Consider the following 15608-nt stretch of genomic DNA (forward strand, 5'->3'; position numbering starts at 1 on the left):
CTGATAATTCTAAAAAAAATATTCTTTCTTTTCTAACTCAATTTTCGTACGAGGACAGTAAACTGCACATGGAGTTATTGTAGAAAAACATAGAGAAAAGATACCAAGAGGTCCTATACGAAACTAGATTCACTCAATAAGGGAGTGAAGGGAACGAACTTTAAAACTTTTCTTTGTAGTAGGATGAACCTACAGTCTGTTCCTGGTAATTCGATGTCAAGCAACGGTGATCCATCGCAACATCTCAGAGAGTTGCTAAACGTGGGGAAATCCCCAATTGGTAACGTTGAAGACGAGCCTACGTTAGCTTAGGCCAAACTTTTGCCTAACTTTAGGCCTAATATTTCGTTTATTTCATTTGAGAGGTCAATCAATTAGACGCAGCCTTATCGAGGTCGCCTGTGTGTTATTTTCAGGACAAAACTGGGTTCACATTTGCCGAAATTGTGTTAGCCCGCACGCCTAACAAATATTAATTCCAGTTCAGGTTTGCGCTTCCCTAAGTTGGTTACTGTCAGTATAGTATTCCGCCATAGCTAGCCTAACGTGTAACTGTTGCTTGATGGAGAAAGCCTAGCCTAACAACATGAATTGTGCCAGGCCTAGGCCTAATGGTTAACTTTAGCCCAACTATGAAAAGGTCTTACAAGTGTAGTAGTAGTAGTACTATTTAAGATTAAACACCTGGTCTACAGTAGCATAACTAAAGTGGCCAGACGTCAACATTAGGCTGGCAATTCTGTGCACTGTCCTCCATCCAGCATTATAACCTCCAACAGGAAGCATGTATCTGCATTTTATGTTAAATGAATTGAAGCAAAACTCAATTGTGAAATATTTACTTGTGAACCTGTATTGGATTCAACATAGGCCTAGGCTTACTGTGCAAAACTTTTACAATTTCATTACAAATAGCCTAATAAAATGACCTTACAGTATATTAGCTGTGTCAGGAATGCATGAGCCAAAGCTACAACCCAACACATAGTCAAGCTTTAAAGGATGATAGATTTGACTGGAAGACCGTCCACACTGTTTGCATTATTATCATCACATAAAATTTACAAAAACATAAAAGGAAGCAAAATAAATGGAAGTTTGTTGATCTTCCTTATATCATGCAGTGCTTACCACATGCATCATATTTTTGGATTAATATTTCATAGCATCTGTAGAGAAAGCTCCTTCCATTCTTGAGTTGTGTTTATATATTCTTTTTCACATTTCTAGCATCCTCGTCAGAAGTTCAGGTGTCCAGTAACGGCATGAATCCTACCAGGTTATCAAGGTAAGAACTGCCTTACATAAAGTACAGTAGTGTGAAACTAATGTATCTCATATCACAATATGTCCCCCTTCTTGGCAGTTCAAATAACCATTTCGTTGAGAAATGTTAGATACATAACTAGCTACCCGGAGTAGCCTTGTGCGGTAGTGCAAATTTCCCACAACCGTTAGTGTTGCAACATGAATCCCGGTGTCGTAAGTACTACCGGGAGTTTCCTCAACATTTCATCTATGGTTCAAAGCACTTAGTTACAAGACTGTCAATGTCATACATTCATTGACATAGCTTAGGCCATGTACATACACTTACATGCACGGTTATAAAAATTAAAAAAAACATTCAAAATAACATGCTATATTAGAGCCTTTAATATTAACATACACTTTCAAAAAGAAAAGCATAAACCTTGAAAAAAAGTACCCCACACCATCCTTCATCCATAATCGACGTATGAAGATGTGGATAAAACCTGTAATCCGTACACATACAGAAATTGGGGGTTCCCCAATGTTCCATGATACTGGAATAGGGCAATCCTTCAAGTTCAAAAGTTCACAATGAAAAGTTTTCAACCACAAGTCACCACATGTTTGGAACTTCAGACAAGAAGAATGTAACGTAGGGGCTATGTAAGTGGGGGATTATAAACTACATACATTAGAATAACTAGTACAGAATTATTTATATCTTTAATTGGCTGTTGTTTTCTGCATAAAATGTACTTTCAATAGGTACAATATCTTTCGTTTATAAAGGTCTTAAAAATTAAAAAAGTAGCCAAAGATAACTATAAATGACATCGTGGAACCCTCCACAATAGTAAACGAATCCATTCTCCATATCACCATATCTCAAGTTCCTTACTGCACTGTGTGTACCAGTACAGTACCGTAGGCTATATATAATAATATACAGTCCCGGCGAAGATGGATTTAGGCTGGCTATACTCTGTGCGGTTTTGGCTCAAAATTGATTAAATCGTTATAATTATTATATCAAAATGAGGTGAAATACATGTGGTAAGATATTATATATGGGAACCTTCACAATCATCGTTTGACGGAAGAATAAATAACGAAAATTTCAGAATAACTGCCCCAATGGAATATAGCTCAGTTTTTTGGTTATTTATTTAACACACCAGTAGTGCATAATTTGTGTGGGAGAGGGGGGAAAGGACTGCGTTCTTTCGATTCAAAAATTTAATCCGACTTTAAACCAGTTATCCTTGTCACAGTGTGGTCGGACAATCTCTTACTGTAGCCCCATTTACTTCACAATATCTGCACAATTTTTTTAGACTATCAAATTTTACGGCAGAGCAATTTTGGTGGTTCAGTCATTTGGGAGAATTTTTCCACTGTATACCATATACAGTATCATTACGTAAAAGCAATGGCAGTGGCAACCATGAACAATACAAAAAACCTTAAATACCTGAAATCTTTTCCAACTTTTGTAACACTAAGTACAACTCCATTACTCCAACTAAGTAGCAACCACTTCCGACCCAAACAATAGAAACCGCTCTTTCTTCTATTTCCCATTTAATTAGAATTTCCTCACCCTTTAGTGATCCATACCTAATTGGCTCCTCAGCTCCGACGTCCTGTGTACTTATGGCTTCTTAACAATGTTAATCGAACAATACTTCACTTCTCAGCATCTCCCTATTTGAATAATAGACAACTTTCCCTAGAAAAAAAAAAAAAAAAGTGTCTATTCTACAAAACTTAAAAATTATCCCCCGTAGGACCTCTAGCGAGGTGGAACAGGGGTAAACTCCTTTATTGTTAACTTTTGTAACAATTTGATTATTTTGCATAACATTATGCTCTTCTATTCATTTCAAGTAAATTATTGTCCTTCCCTTTCTACTGAAAGGAGCATGGAATGTTGTCTGATGGAAATGGATTGATATCAATGTTTAATATATTTTTGCTCTATCCTGTACAGCCATGATAATGAAGTTCCAGTAAGCCAGGTAAGGCCTGAAATTGTTTTAATGTTCTATATTATGTGAAATGAACCAAAACTTTGACCCATAGCCACATTAAAACCTCAAGCTTATATTCTAAATTGCACAATGTATGATTTGTTCTAAGCTACTTAGTGAGATATAAATTTTTAAGTACCCCTTGCAAGAATCTGATGGAGATGCAAGAATCTGATAAGAGTCTAATGGGGACAACATTTGGCGGTTTCATGTACTGATAAGAGTCTAATGGGGACAACATTTGGCGGTTTCATGTAATGATAAGAGTCTAATGGCGACAACATTTGGCAGTTTCATGTACTGATAAGAGTCTAATGGGGACAACATTTGGCGGTTTCATGTACTGATAAGAGTCTAATGGGGACAACATTTGGCGGTTTCAGGTATTGATAAGAGTCTAATGGGGACAACATTTGGCGGTTTCATGTACAGATAAGATTCTAGTGGGGACAACATTTGGCGGTTTCATGTACTGATAAGAGTCTAATTGGGACAACATTTGGCGGTTTCATGTATTGATAAGAGTCTAATGGGGACAACATTTGGCGGTTTCATGTACTGATAAGAGTCTAATGGGGACAACATTTGGCGGTTTCATGTACTGATAAGAGTCTAACGGGGACAATATTTGGCGGTTTCATGTACAGATAAGATTCTAGTGGGGACAACTTTTGGCAGTTTCATGTACTGAAAAGAGTCTAATGGGGACAAAATTTGGCGGTTTCATGTACCGATAAGAATCTTATGGGACAACATTTGGCATTTTCATGTACTGAAAAGAGTCTAATGGGGACAATATTTGGCGGTTTCATGTATTGATAAAGAGTCTAATGGGGACAATATTTGGCAGTTTCATGTACCGATAAGAATCTTATGGGACAACATTTGGCATTTTCATGTACTGAAAAGAGTCTAATGGGGACAATATTTGGCGGTTTCATGTATTGATAAAGAGTCTAATGGGGACAATATTTGGCAGTTTCATGTACTGATAAGAGTCTAATGGGGACAACATTTGGCGGTTTCATGTATTGATAAAGAGTCTAATGGGGACAATATTTGGCAGTTTCATGTACTGATAAGAGTCTAATGGGGACAACATTTGGCGGTTTCATGTACTGATAAGAGTCTAATGGCTACAACATTTGTGCTGTCTTTGGGGTATTCCCAGTAAAGGCCAACACTGGCAGATGTAAGAAGGACAACTTTGATTAGCCATCCATCTCTGCAACTGGCACCATGTTTAAAAGTTTGTTCTGATTTGTTTACTCGCAGAGAATTTCTTTACAGCATTACGATTCTTCTTGTTGGTGTAGCGACCTCTTGGTTGAATAAATTTATTTTGTTTATTGTTAATTATTGTTGTTGTCATCATTCCCAATATTATCATCTACAACTTTTGCAGAGTAATGGAGACATGAATCAAGAAGTCATCCCACAGCTTGGTGCGGTCAGAACCAACATCAAGCAGAATATGTAAGTCACCTTCAGTATAGATCTTTGTATTCTGCTTACACTTATCATTTATGTGAAAACATCTGTCCTCAAACTACACTTCCTGTCTACTCTGAATATACCTCAAAACATAAGGAGCAGAGAGAGTGTAGCTCAATTTAGTTCCTCAACACTCCCCTTTCTTCATCCTCGCCTCCCCCCCCCCTACCCTCTCTCTCTCTATTGTTTCCTTCCTCCTCTCCTGTCCAAATCTTCCACTGTAAGCCTGAGTGAAAGCTGCATTATACAATTACAATATAAACATATCAAAGCCGATACCCATCTTAATAGTCTACACCATCTATTTGTTTGGTATTGATATTTACTAAATTATCATACAGTCATGAACTCATGACCATGTACTGTTTTGCTGCACATTTTGGCTGATTTGCAGAGACTGAGCGAATGAAGTCCAAATGTGACACCACCCATGCCCTGCCCTTGTTTTATACTAACGGTTCCAACTACCGTAGAAATACTACAAGTGCCTTCCTTGCAACTGTATTAATGTTGCTTGTCGATGATGTAAAGTTAAGATTTACTTGGTTTATAAGGTCTGCCTCTTCTCTTTGATAGTGTCTTACATGGAGATGACTCTAGGGCGTCGTTTCCTCTCTATGGACAAGAGGTTATCATCACCCCCAGTGGAAATTCAAATGTCAACAATGCTGCAACAGCAAGCAGCCAGGTAACTTGAAAGGTTTTTGTTTCCTTCATATTATTGAGCTGTCTACAATTGAATCTGAAAATAGTGGACAAGTTTTCTTCGCTGTTCATTAGAAATATTTTATTAGCTACTGCTTCAGTCATGAGAGAGAATGGGTGTTTATGAAAGAAGATAGAAAACTGATGGTCTCTAGCTTTGGCTGACATATCAACTAACAAAGAACTTGTCTCTCTGTCTGTAACTTTGTGTGTCAATCAGTTGTGTTAAAAAAAATGTCAGCATGTTGTAGAAATGAGGGTCGTGACAAAAAATGTTGCCTGGTGTCACTGTCGATCCAAACGTTGGATCCACCTAAACAATTTTATCTGCCAGGATATTTAATCGGCATGTAAGTTGTTGGCACTCATTAATTGGTATTAGGGACACAAAAAGTTGTATAGGGTTAAGAGGTAATATATAGTTTATTTAAGATTAGGCAAAAAGTTGATTCATATCCCAACCTCAGCCTCTTGGGTAGAGTTTTGGCCCACTTTTTGAGTAAGTATTAGGCAAAGGTGTAAGTTTGTTAGATGGTCAATAAAAGAGAGTACAGCAGAAATGGTAATGAAATTGTTTAGTATGTGGTTGGTCAGTTCATGATCATTTTAACAAACATAAGCAGGACTCCAGTTGATCCAACGCAGAGAATAATTTTGTCCGGTATTGCATGCAAAGTGGTCAAAATTTCAATACAAATGGAAACATGTAATATATGTATAGCAATTTTTTTTTTACACCAGAACCATAGTATTTTATAAGACAAAAGGCTTCAGAGCCCCTTCAAAACTGCTACACAAAATTTTGAAAACTAAAATATCACCTACAACTATTGAGAGAGTCTTGTAGACTTTTCCACGAATTGAATGTCAGTGAATGAGTAATTACTGCTTTTATCTCTTTGTCCCTTTTTCTCCCCTGAATGTTGGTAAATATCAGTCAATGAGAATGGGAACTTATAGACTAGGCTTAATTGGTTCTTGTCCACAGGATCTCTCTACAATATGTCCATTTATGTTGTGGTTATAATAGACCAGGGGTTGTAGCTAAGGAAATCAGTGGATTTGGTTGGTTGGTTGATTGGCATATATGTAAAAGATAATACTTGAGTTGCTTGCCTATGAAAAGTCTGGTTGTGAGTTAGGATTTTTTTTTTGATGAGGTGTAAATTGGAAAGGAGCTAGATAAAAGGGTATTAAAGGCAAAAGATCTTTCCAGTAAATGTGGTTAGTCAATAAGCTATGTTGGAAAACACAGGGCTTGGTAGAAGAGAATTTAAGAAGCATACAGTGTGGAGGGACCTGGACATTTCTCTTGGCAAATTGTAAATATTGTTTTATATTAAAAGTACCAATGGGATAGATCTCGCTTGGTTATCGTGACTGGGTGTGCAGGGAAAAAACTACTGCGAATTTAAAGATACACTATGATTATTACCTCTTTTTTCTGTTTTTCTTCATTTTCAGGTCAAATGTACTCCAGTGGTTAAATATGACTGGGGAAGCAAGTACTATGTTGGGAACATGCTTGCCGTGAACAAACAATACGTTGTCTACGTCTTGAAGAGTAAGAGTTGTCATTATATTTGTTTTTTTATTTGGGGGGGGGGTGGGGTTTGTTCTGTTTTTCTTATTGTGGATTTCACTGCATACACTATAACCTTTAATAGATGTATGCCATCATGTTTATATTTCTAAAATGGAAAATATGTCTGCTCCAAAATACTGTATGCTACAAGGATTGTGAAGGGGAGTGGGCAAGGATGATTAGAATGGAAATATTGACAATTTAAAGTTGATGTAACTGATTATAAATCTGGGTAAATTCTGCAGGAAAATGTTTCCAGTAGCTGCAAGAGCGTGATTAGTTACCTGGTTATTTTGGGTTCGGATGTGAGAGGGCAAGGAGGGTGGGGGTGTCAGGGGGTGGGGGAGGGGTAGGGCGGAAAGAAACTCCTTCCATTACAGTGACTCTGCCCCCTTCCTACTCTCCCCAGCCCCTCCTCCCACTCCAAAACAAACAAAGCTTTCAGTTTGTCCTCTGTTTTCAACTCTGCTGTTTTTCCTCTTTGTGAATACTTTGATCGGTGTTTATCGATTCTCTCCATCTCGTTTCTTCGACACCCAGTGCAAACAGGTTACGGTGTACGGGTCCTTAACCGACAGACTTCACAGAGGGCTCTGCTGAAGGGCTTTAAGGAGATGATTAACGACCTGGCGTTCTCCCATTACAACTCTAACTTACTGGCCTGCGTGGATAGGATCGGCAGTCTCTCGGTCTGGAAGCTGATAGAGGAGGACGATCATACTATTACGTATCCTTATCATTTGACTTATTCTCTCATGTCTTCTTTTGTTTTCTTTTGTTTTCGTTTCGTTTTGCAGCAACTTTTTGTAATTTGATTACAAATTTTATGCTTTTAGTTTTACGTTCTTGTGGGATGAAGGAGGAGGATGGGGGGTGGGGGAGGGGTGGGGGGTTAGTTGTAGGGAACTTTTCAGGTTCTTTGTGTGAGTCACAACTAATATGTAAGACATCCTGCTTTTCTTTGTTTGTTATTTGGTATGTATTACTATCATATTGTGCATTTTGACCTTGACTAATTTTTACCAGGAGCAAACTCATTTTGTCCGTGAACGGAGAGTCTACTCACCCCAGCGAGTACCATAGAGTCGTCTGGGGGCCCTACCTCCCTGAGGATCCCTCATCAGGGGAACCAGAGGGTAGTTACCTAGGAGTCTCACATGATTCTCAGGTTGGTTTAATAGTGATCTGAATTATACTTCATTTAGTCAGATGATCCCCCTATTCTGAATGCTGAGCCACTTTTTTTTGTAAAAGTACCATGGAGTTGTTGTAGGGGGGGGGAGGATGGCTCTCTCTGATGACCCCTGGACTGGGGAGGGGACCTGAGATGAAGTTGCATTATTCTCTTGGTTGGTAACTGATACATATTGTACTTTTATTGAGTTAAGAGAAGCCCCTTTCACAAATGCTGAGCCTCGTGTTGCAACTGGAGCTCTAGGGGTGGAGAGAGGATTAACTTACTTTATATTCAGTTACTTTACATGTTTTATATTAATCCACAAGGTTTTCTCCCAATTTGGGGACTCTTAGGTATGCCTTGTTATCCATTTATTAATACTTTCCCCCCTGCTGATGAATGCTGGTGTTATTGGAAGTAGGGTGGATGAAATTTACTGGAATAGGAGGGCACAGGGTGGAGTGAACTGTTCTTTGGAGGGAGATGGGAGGTGGGGATGGGGTGGGATTAACTTACTTTATATTCAGTTACTTGATATGGTTTATATTAATCCACAAGGTTTTCTCCCATTTGGGGACTCTTAGGTATGCCTTGTTATCCATTTATTAAGACTTTCCCCCATGCTGATAAAATGCTGGTGTTATTGGAAGTAGGGTGAATGAAATTTACTGGAATAGGAAGGACAGGTGGAATTAACAATTTTTTGGGGAAGTGGTTGTGGGGGGGGGTAGCAGTTGGGATTATTGGGATCATGTTAGTTTCTTAATCCTCATGGGATCAAGGGATAATCTTTATACCTTATTTTTCTGAAGGTGGAACTGTGGGACATTGAAGAAGACTTTCTAGAAGGAGTGGCATCGCCTGTATCCAAAGAGGGTATTTCAGGATCGTTTATTTTGGTACCGAACGGCCACGACAGTGTAAGTTTACAGGCACTGTTTTTGTATTTCACATGGTTATCAGGATTTAGCCTAACGCCTCCCACCTTCAATATCCCCCCCAAAAATTAAAAGGAGCATGAAAAGAAGAATAACAAATAAGCTAAACAATCACATCTATCAGTACTAAGCCACAACAATTTATCAAAATATTATTTATTAAGTAAAGCATTCTTAACAAGAGAGTTGTTTTTTATTATTGTCATCTGTAATGAGGGTAGTCCTGCTCAGTGCAGAAGCACTGCTTTCCAGGGAAGCCCTCAATACAAAATACATATACAATATTTTGCAGTAGAAAAACGGTAAACATCTAAAAACACAAAAAGGACGGCAAAAAGATAGACAAAAAAATATCAGACATCTAAACAAAATATATAAGTTTTCATATTGCGTTTAAAAATATTAACATGTGGCAAGCATTTCAAATTTGGGGGAAGACTGTTCCACAACCTGCCTCCAGAAAATTTCAGGCTGTTTAACCATTCCCAGATCAAACAGAAGCAAGTAAAACATTAAAGCAGCTAGGTCTAGTTCTGTAAGAATGGTTATTTCTCAATAAAATTGTATCATTAGTAAGGTAATCTGGAGCCTACTTTACCTTCTTTATTTATATCCTTTTTGGTTTAGTTCTTTTGGCCTCTGTTCTTTCAAATGAATCATATTTCCCCATTTTGCAGGAGATAACAGATCTAGCCGTGGCCCCGGATGGGTCCGTCATGGCTACGGCGAGCCTGGACGGTACCGTCAAGTTTTGGGAGATGATTTGGGAATCGACCGACCCTCCTCGGAGACTCCACCGGTTCAAACCCCACGATGGCAAACCGGTATCCAGTCTTCTATTCTGTGACAACCACAAGACACAAGACCCCAGGTAATGGTCCGAGAATTCATGCTGGCCAGTAAAGGACCTTTGACCACGGAATAAAAACAAACTTACTGTATGTTTCATGCCTATAATCCATGCACTGACTTCAAAATAATCGTGAATATATTTAAATAAAATAATAATTGTTATTGATGATTTGTAGTAGACTCAAATAGATCAGTAAACTATAGTGACAATATAAATCTTGTCAAGACACAACAAATGAACTACTACAGAAGACATTTTGTCAAAGTTTCAAGTAATACCACAGATTGGTAGAGAAAGTACTGATGATTTATTAACGATAACTTAAAACAAAAGAAGTGAATCCAAGCAATTCTTCCAACGAGTAATTTCTTTGCTCTCTGAGTACTATTTGTTAGCATTGCCTGCATCTTAAAGAGACTAGGCTAAGATTAAAACTATTAGACCTCCTTGACGTTTATACAAAAAAAGTCTCTTCATAGGATTTATGTAGCAGATAAGCAGTTTGTATACCATTTGTTGTTTAATTTCACACTATCAATTGTTTGCACATAACACAGATCTGTGTACAGTTAGGATATCTATCTTACATGTCTTTATAACCATCAATCTTAAGTTCAAATTACAGTAACACTTTTAAGAATCTTAATGCCTTAACCTTTGGTGAAATTACTTTCTTTTCTTTTTTCTTTCTCTCTCTCTCTCTCAAGTGTCGCTTTTTGGCGGTTTCTGCTCACCGGTGCAGACTTCAATTCCGAAATCAAACTGTGGTGTACTGTCTCTTGGAAGTGTCTTCAGGTGGTTCGCTTCCTGACACCGGACCCTCAACCGTGCCTTAAAGTCTGTCTGGACCAGAGTGCTTCGTTTCTCATGGCTACAGATATGAAAAGAAAGGTAAAGCTTAAAAAAAATATATATTTGTATATTATAGTCATTCGGCCAATTTTGAGATTATGCAGGAGTGAATTTTATTGTTTACTTTTCATATTTTGTGCCCTTTTATTAATGTATTTATTTATTTATATTTTTGATTTGATTTATTTGTACCAAAGGTTTTCTATGTACTAAACCTATACCAAGACATACACAAGGGGCAATCACACTTCAGCTCTCTGTCCGAGTTTGTACTCAACGAACCAATGCTCAATTTTTGCGTAGCGACTGCGGGACAGATAAGAAGCAAACCAGGAGAGGAGGAAGATGGTGAAGAAGCTCAGTTATCAGGTATAGTTGATCGATCATTGATTATTCAATGATCAAAATCTAGTAATGGATAGCGTATATGTTGATAAATTTATTAGGTCATTGACGAAAAAATAATTCCCATACATATATATATATATATATATATAGTAAATAAATAAATAAAGAACAACACACCAGACAAATTCCGCTTCGCGACCGGTTTCGTCCTTTTGGGACTCATCTGGAGGATCTTGTGTCACAGACCAAAGTCCGTACCACTCGACCACAGTGATTCGACTGGTGTGTGAATGCGTATAAACTGGCTTTGTATAACTGTCATTGAGGGCGTATTACCCAAGTGTTATGATTGTACAGAGTGCATATATATATAAACATTTATATATAAACATACATACACATATATATATATATGTATATATATTCATAAATCATATTCCTGTACCTTTCAGGTGAATTTTCAGATGTAGGAACGAGCATCGACAATCATTCAGCCGCAGATGTTTCAGTTCTAGTGAAGATCTTTTGTGTCTTTTCAAGGTTGGTTCTTTTCTTCTGATAAAGAAAGTGTAATGTGTTTGAGCTAATTTAATGTATTTTAATTTAATTTAGCTATGTTAGTTTAGTGATGACTTACAAAAATGGAAGGGCAATAAAAAATTAGATTCAAAACATTTAAACCATATTGGTCAGTTTTATGATCATCCGTATGATGCACCATTTCAACCAGTCAGGCACCACTTATCCGTGGTAAAGTAACAAGTATCTAGTTAACTATTCTCACTTTGATTACTTCCAGACTGACATTATTTACCTACTTCTTCTCATATCCATCCAGGGCTTTGCAGGAGTTACAGGTCCGTTTTCTGCCAATCTCATCGGTTGATAATGATGTACCATGTGCCTCAGTCAGCACAACATCCAGGGAGGACATTGGTATGTAAACTTGCAAAGCCTTTGTATTAAGCAGCTCTCTAACATTTCTTTGTTATTCCAGGATTTAATCACAGTTGTGATATAACACAGTGTACTGGATATCCTCGGCCAATGTCTGCCAGTGATGCGGAAATAACTGTATCACTGTGAATTTAATCCGGTGGAGCCACTGAGTATAAAATGATAGGACAGTGGAATGACCGATATTGTTTTCAATCTTTAACTCCATGGAAGATTGCTTATACTTGTTTTAATGCCTCTGGAAGTTTCAGACTAGTGTTGCACTTTTTTAATGTGCCTATATACTATTTGATAACATTTTCAAGAGAGGTGGGGTATAATAGGCACACTCAGAAATTATAGAAAAGTTGGTTCTTCATCTTGTCTAGTTCACACCACTGACCATCTGAACACCTTTCATGTGAAAGCTCTTCTTTTTTGTTTGATGTGAGTGTATCCTCTGTAGAAGATGTAGACCAAGTACCACTCTACAGCAGGTTGTAGAATTGTAAAGTTACTATGCAAAGCACGTAGTGCAAAAGCGATGTCTTTTGTTTCAAAGAATCAAGTCAAAGTGGTAGGTTGCAGAAATACCAAAACAACAGAACATTTAAGACAGCATTCAGAATATTATTATGCAGTTGATAACTCCATGTGTGTGAAGTCTGCTGTGGGTCTAATCCTTTATTTTGCTCATCCATACTGAAGCCAGTCTTGTGTTGTTAGGACAGCTAAAGTTTCATTGTAAGATACATACACATATATATATGTCTCTCCTAATTTTACGAATGCTTACAATTCGCTCGATCTGTCGAATCTGTCTGCCTTCACAGCTCTACGAGATGGATTATCTGACGTGAGCTTCAGCGCCGCCGAGCAGTCCACAGATGCAGAGGGCTCTCAGCCCGATTTGATCGGAGGGATCTCGCCCGCACGGTCCGACCTCCAGCCCACACCGGCACAGTCCATGACCAGCAGTTTCACGTCCGAGTCCATCCAGTCACCCCTGATCACTCCAGATGCCTTGAGAAGCGGCAGTTTCAATCAGAAGGACCTCGGCACCCTCCAACAGCTGCGAGACAGTACGTCCAGTTCTGCCAGCAGTTTCACTCAAGTGACCAGGACGAACATGAGCACAGTGGAGGACATCATGAACCCTCAGAGTCCCAGCACCGGGGACGGCTCCCTCACCGTCACTCCCAGCTCACTGCAGGAACCCTCGCCAAATTCGAGCCGCGTCCTCACGCCCAGCCAAGTGCCGTTACCTCCGAGTGCGTCAGGGTCACGTGACACGAGCCTTCGGGCCGAGGAAGAAGAAGACGACAATGCTCCCAGGTCTCCCCCTAACACCCCCGAGGAAGGAGACCACGCGAACCTCAGCCGTGTGTCGGTGGCGTCAGCCGAGGATCTGGCCGAGAGGCTACACCAGCATCCGAGACTGGAGAAGCGTCTCTCCGATTCCAGTGCAGAGGTCGCACAGATCCTGCAGAACGAAGACGGCCAGGACGCGGAGCAGTGGAGCAACGCGGACAGACAAGAGGACGACGACACGCCCGTAGGACCCCCCGCGATCCCTAAAGCAGAGGTCAAGGTGGGGGCTCTGGTGGACTTATCCTACTCTCCTATAGTCACATCCGTGGGGGTCGGGAACAGAGCAGAAGGTACGAACGGGGAAGTGGAGAGGCAGAACGTAGGAGAGGACGAGGAAGAAGAAACTAAGGAGGTCGCTGAAAGGTGAGTAGTTTATGAAAATATCTGTCGTATAATCACAATAGATTTGGCTGTACACTAAGTAAAACTTGAAGCAACCGGTTGTGATGTCAAAGTTGTACACTGACAGCAAAGTGTAGTCTTTTCTTTGTTTTTTTAACCTTTACTGTTTTGACCTTGGATTGGAGTTGGTTCCAAATTTGCTTTAGATAGGCTATGTTCAGTTATCAATACCTCCCCCACCCCGCCTAGTGACTACTGTATTCATATGTTGTTGATGCATCCCATTTCTGAAGAAGAAACTTTGTGGAAGATTTTAAAGACAAGCACAGAGACAAATTTGTCAGTGCGCATCCATAACATTACAATTGCTTGCTCCAAGTCCACTGTTGATAGAAAACACGTCAGGTTAAAATGTTTGTGAATGTGGGTACATAGGAATTGAAATTTCACCTGGATGCTTAGGGTATCCTCCTTCATCATTAGTCGACACCTAAATATTCCTCTAAATCCTTTAATGTAAATGAAGTTTGTTTCCTTTGCAATTCTTTGAAGTTAGATCAAATTCCATCCTTCCTGGTAGACTATAGATTATATGCTTGCACAGTGTCTTTCTGTAATAGCCTTTTCATCAAATTAATGTTGATGAGCAAGTGTAATATGTAATGATCCCATTCAGTGCCTCACAATTTTTCAGTCCTACAAGTTTTTATATTTTGAACTTTTTTCAAATATTTTGTCTTTTTTATATTTTTTACTTTTTTCACTATTTTAAATGAAAGTTGATAATATAGGCTAATGAATGCAATTGTTATGTGGTTTTTGTAACAGTTAGCAATCACAAAATTGACCCAAAATCAACTGAAAATTGCTAACAGTTATTGGACTTAATTGCTCAGCCACACCAGAATTTGGTGATAAATGAGGTCATGAAAACGCAGCTAGCTGTTCATATCTCACTCTCATTTGACCATAGCGAATGGCAATCCAGTGACGGGAGAATGCCCAACGACGAGAGAGAAGACCATGAGGCCCAGGAAGGGACACCTAACATCCCAGTGCACCCTACCGTAGCAACTGTAAAGCAGACTGACATCATAGAATCCAGCAGTGCAACTGGGTCAGCATAAGCCTAATTTATAATGTCTGTCATCTTGATATTGAACCAGTTTTGGCAGATTAGCATATAATCACATTAGACTCTGCTCAAAGATGCCAACATTTGCGGTTTAAGAAATACAAAATTGACAGTTATTTTGTTCACAAAGCAATTTGTAGTAGTTTGTTGGCATTCTAGACCAAATAAATATCCTAAGGAATAATGTCTGTTATCTTGATATTAAACCAGTTTTGATAGATTAGCATATAATCACATTAGACTCTGCTCAAAGATGCTGACATTTGCGGTTTAAGAAATACAAAATTGACAGTTATTTTGTTCACATAGCAATTTGTAGTAGTTTTTTGGCATTCTAGACCAAATAAATATCCTAAGGAATAATGTCTGTTATCTTGATATTAAACCAGTTTTGATAGATTAGCATATAATCACATTAGACTCTGCTCAAAGATGCTGACATTTGCGGATTAAGAAATACAAAATTGACAGTTATTTTGTTCACATAGCAATTTGTAGTAGTTTTTTGGCATTCTAGACTAAATAAATATCCTAAGGAATAATGTCTGTCATCTTGATATTAAACCAGTTTTTGATAGATTAGCATAT

General features: G+C 38.7%; 1 protein-coding gene across 2 annotated transcripts in view; it reads left to right on the plus strand.

Annotated features, from left to right (window-relative positions):
- The first annotated feature begins 28 nt into the window (after nt 1–28).
- The window catches only part of LOC139964771 (enhancer of mRNA-decapping protein 4-like), a 30390-nt gene continuing 14810 nt past the window's right edge, over nt 29–15608 (plus strand). The window contains exons 1-16 of one of the 2 annotated variants that reach the window (XM_071966724.1): nt 29–280; nt 1231–1288; nt 3245–3272; nt 4690–4760; nt 5355–5466; nt 6948–7047; nt 7609–7795; nt 8095–8236; nt 9058–9165; nt 9861–10054; nt 10744–10927; nt 11086–11257; nt 11689–11776; nt 12075–12172; nt 13006–13906; nt 14859–15002. In XM_071966724.1, the coding sequence (XP_071822825.1) occupies nt 184–280; nt 1231–1288; nt 3245–3272; nt 4690–4760; nt 5355–5466; nt 6948–7047; nt 7609–7795; nt 8095–8236; nt 9058–9165; nt 9861–10054; nt 10744–10927; nt 11086–11257; nt 11689–11776; nt 12075–12172; nt 13006–13906; nt 14859–15002 (2684 nt within the window). In that variant the 5' untranslated portion in view covers nt 29–183. The other variant, XM_071966734.1, reaches the window with a different exon arrangement.

The sequence above is a fragment of the Apostichopus japonicus genome, chromosome 3 (assembly GCF_037975245.1).
Source record: "Apostichopus japonicus isolate 1M-3 chromosome 3, ASM3797524v1, whole genome shotgun sequence".
NCBI lineage: Eukaryota > Metazoa > Echinodermata > Holothuroidea > Aspidochirotida > Stichopodidae > Apostichopus > Apostichopus japonicus.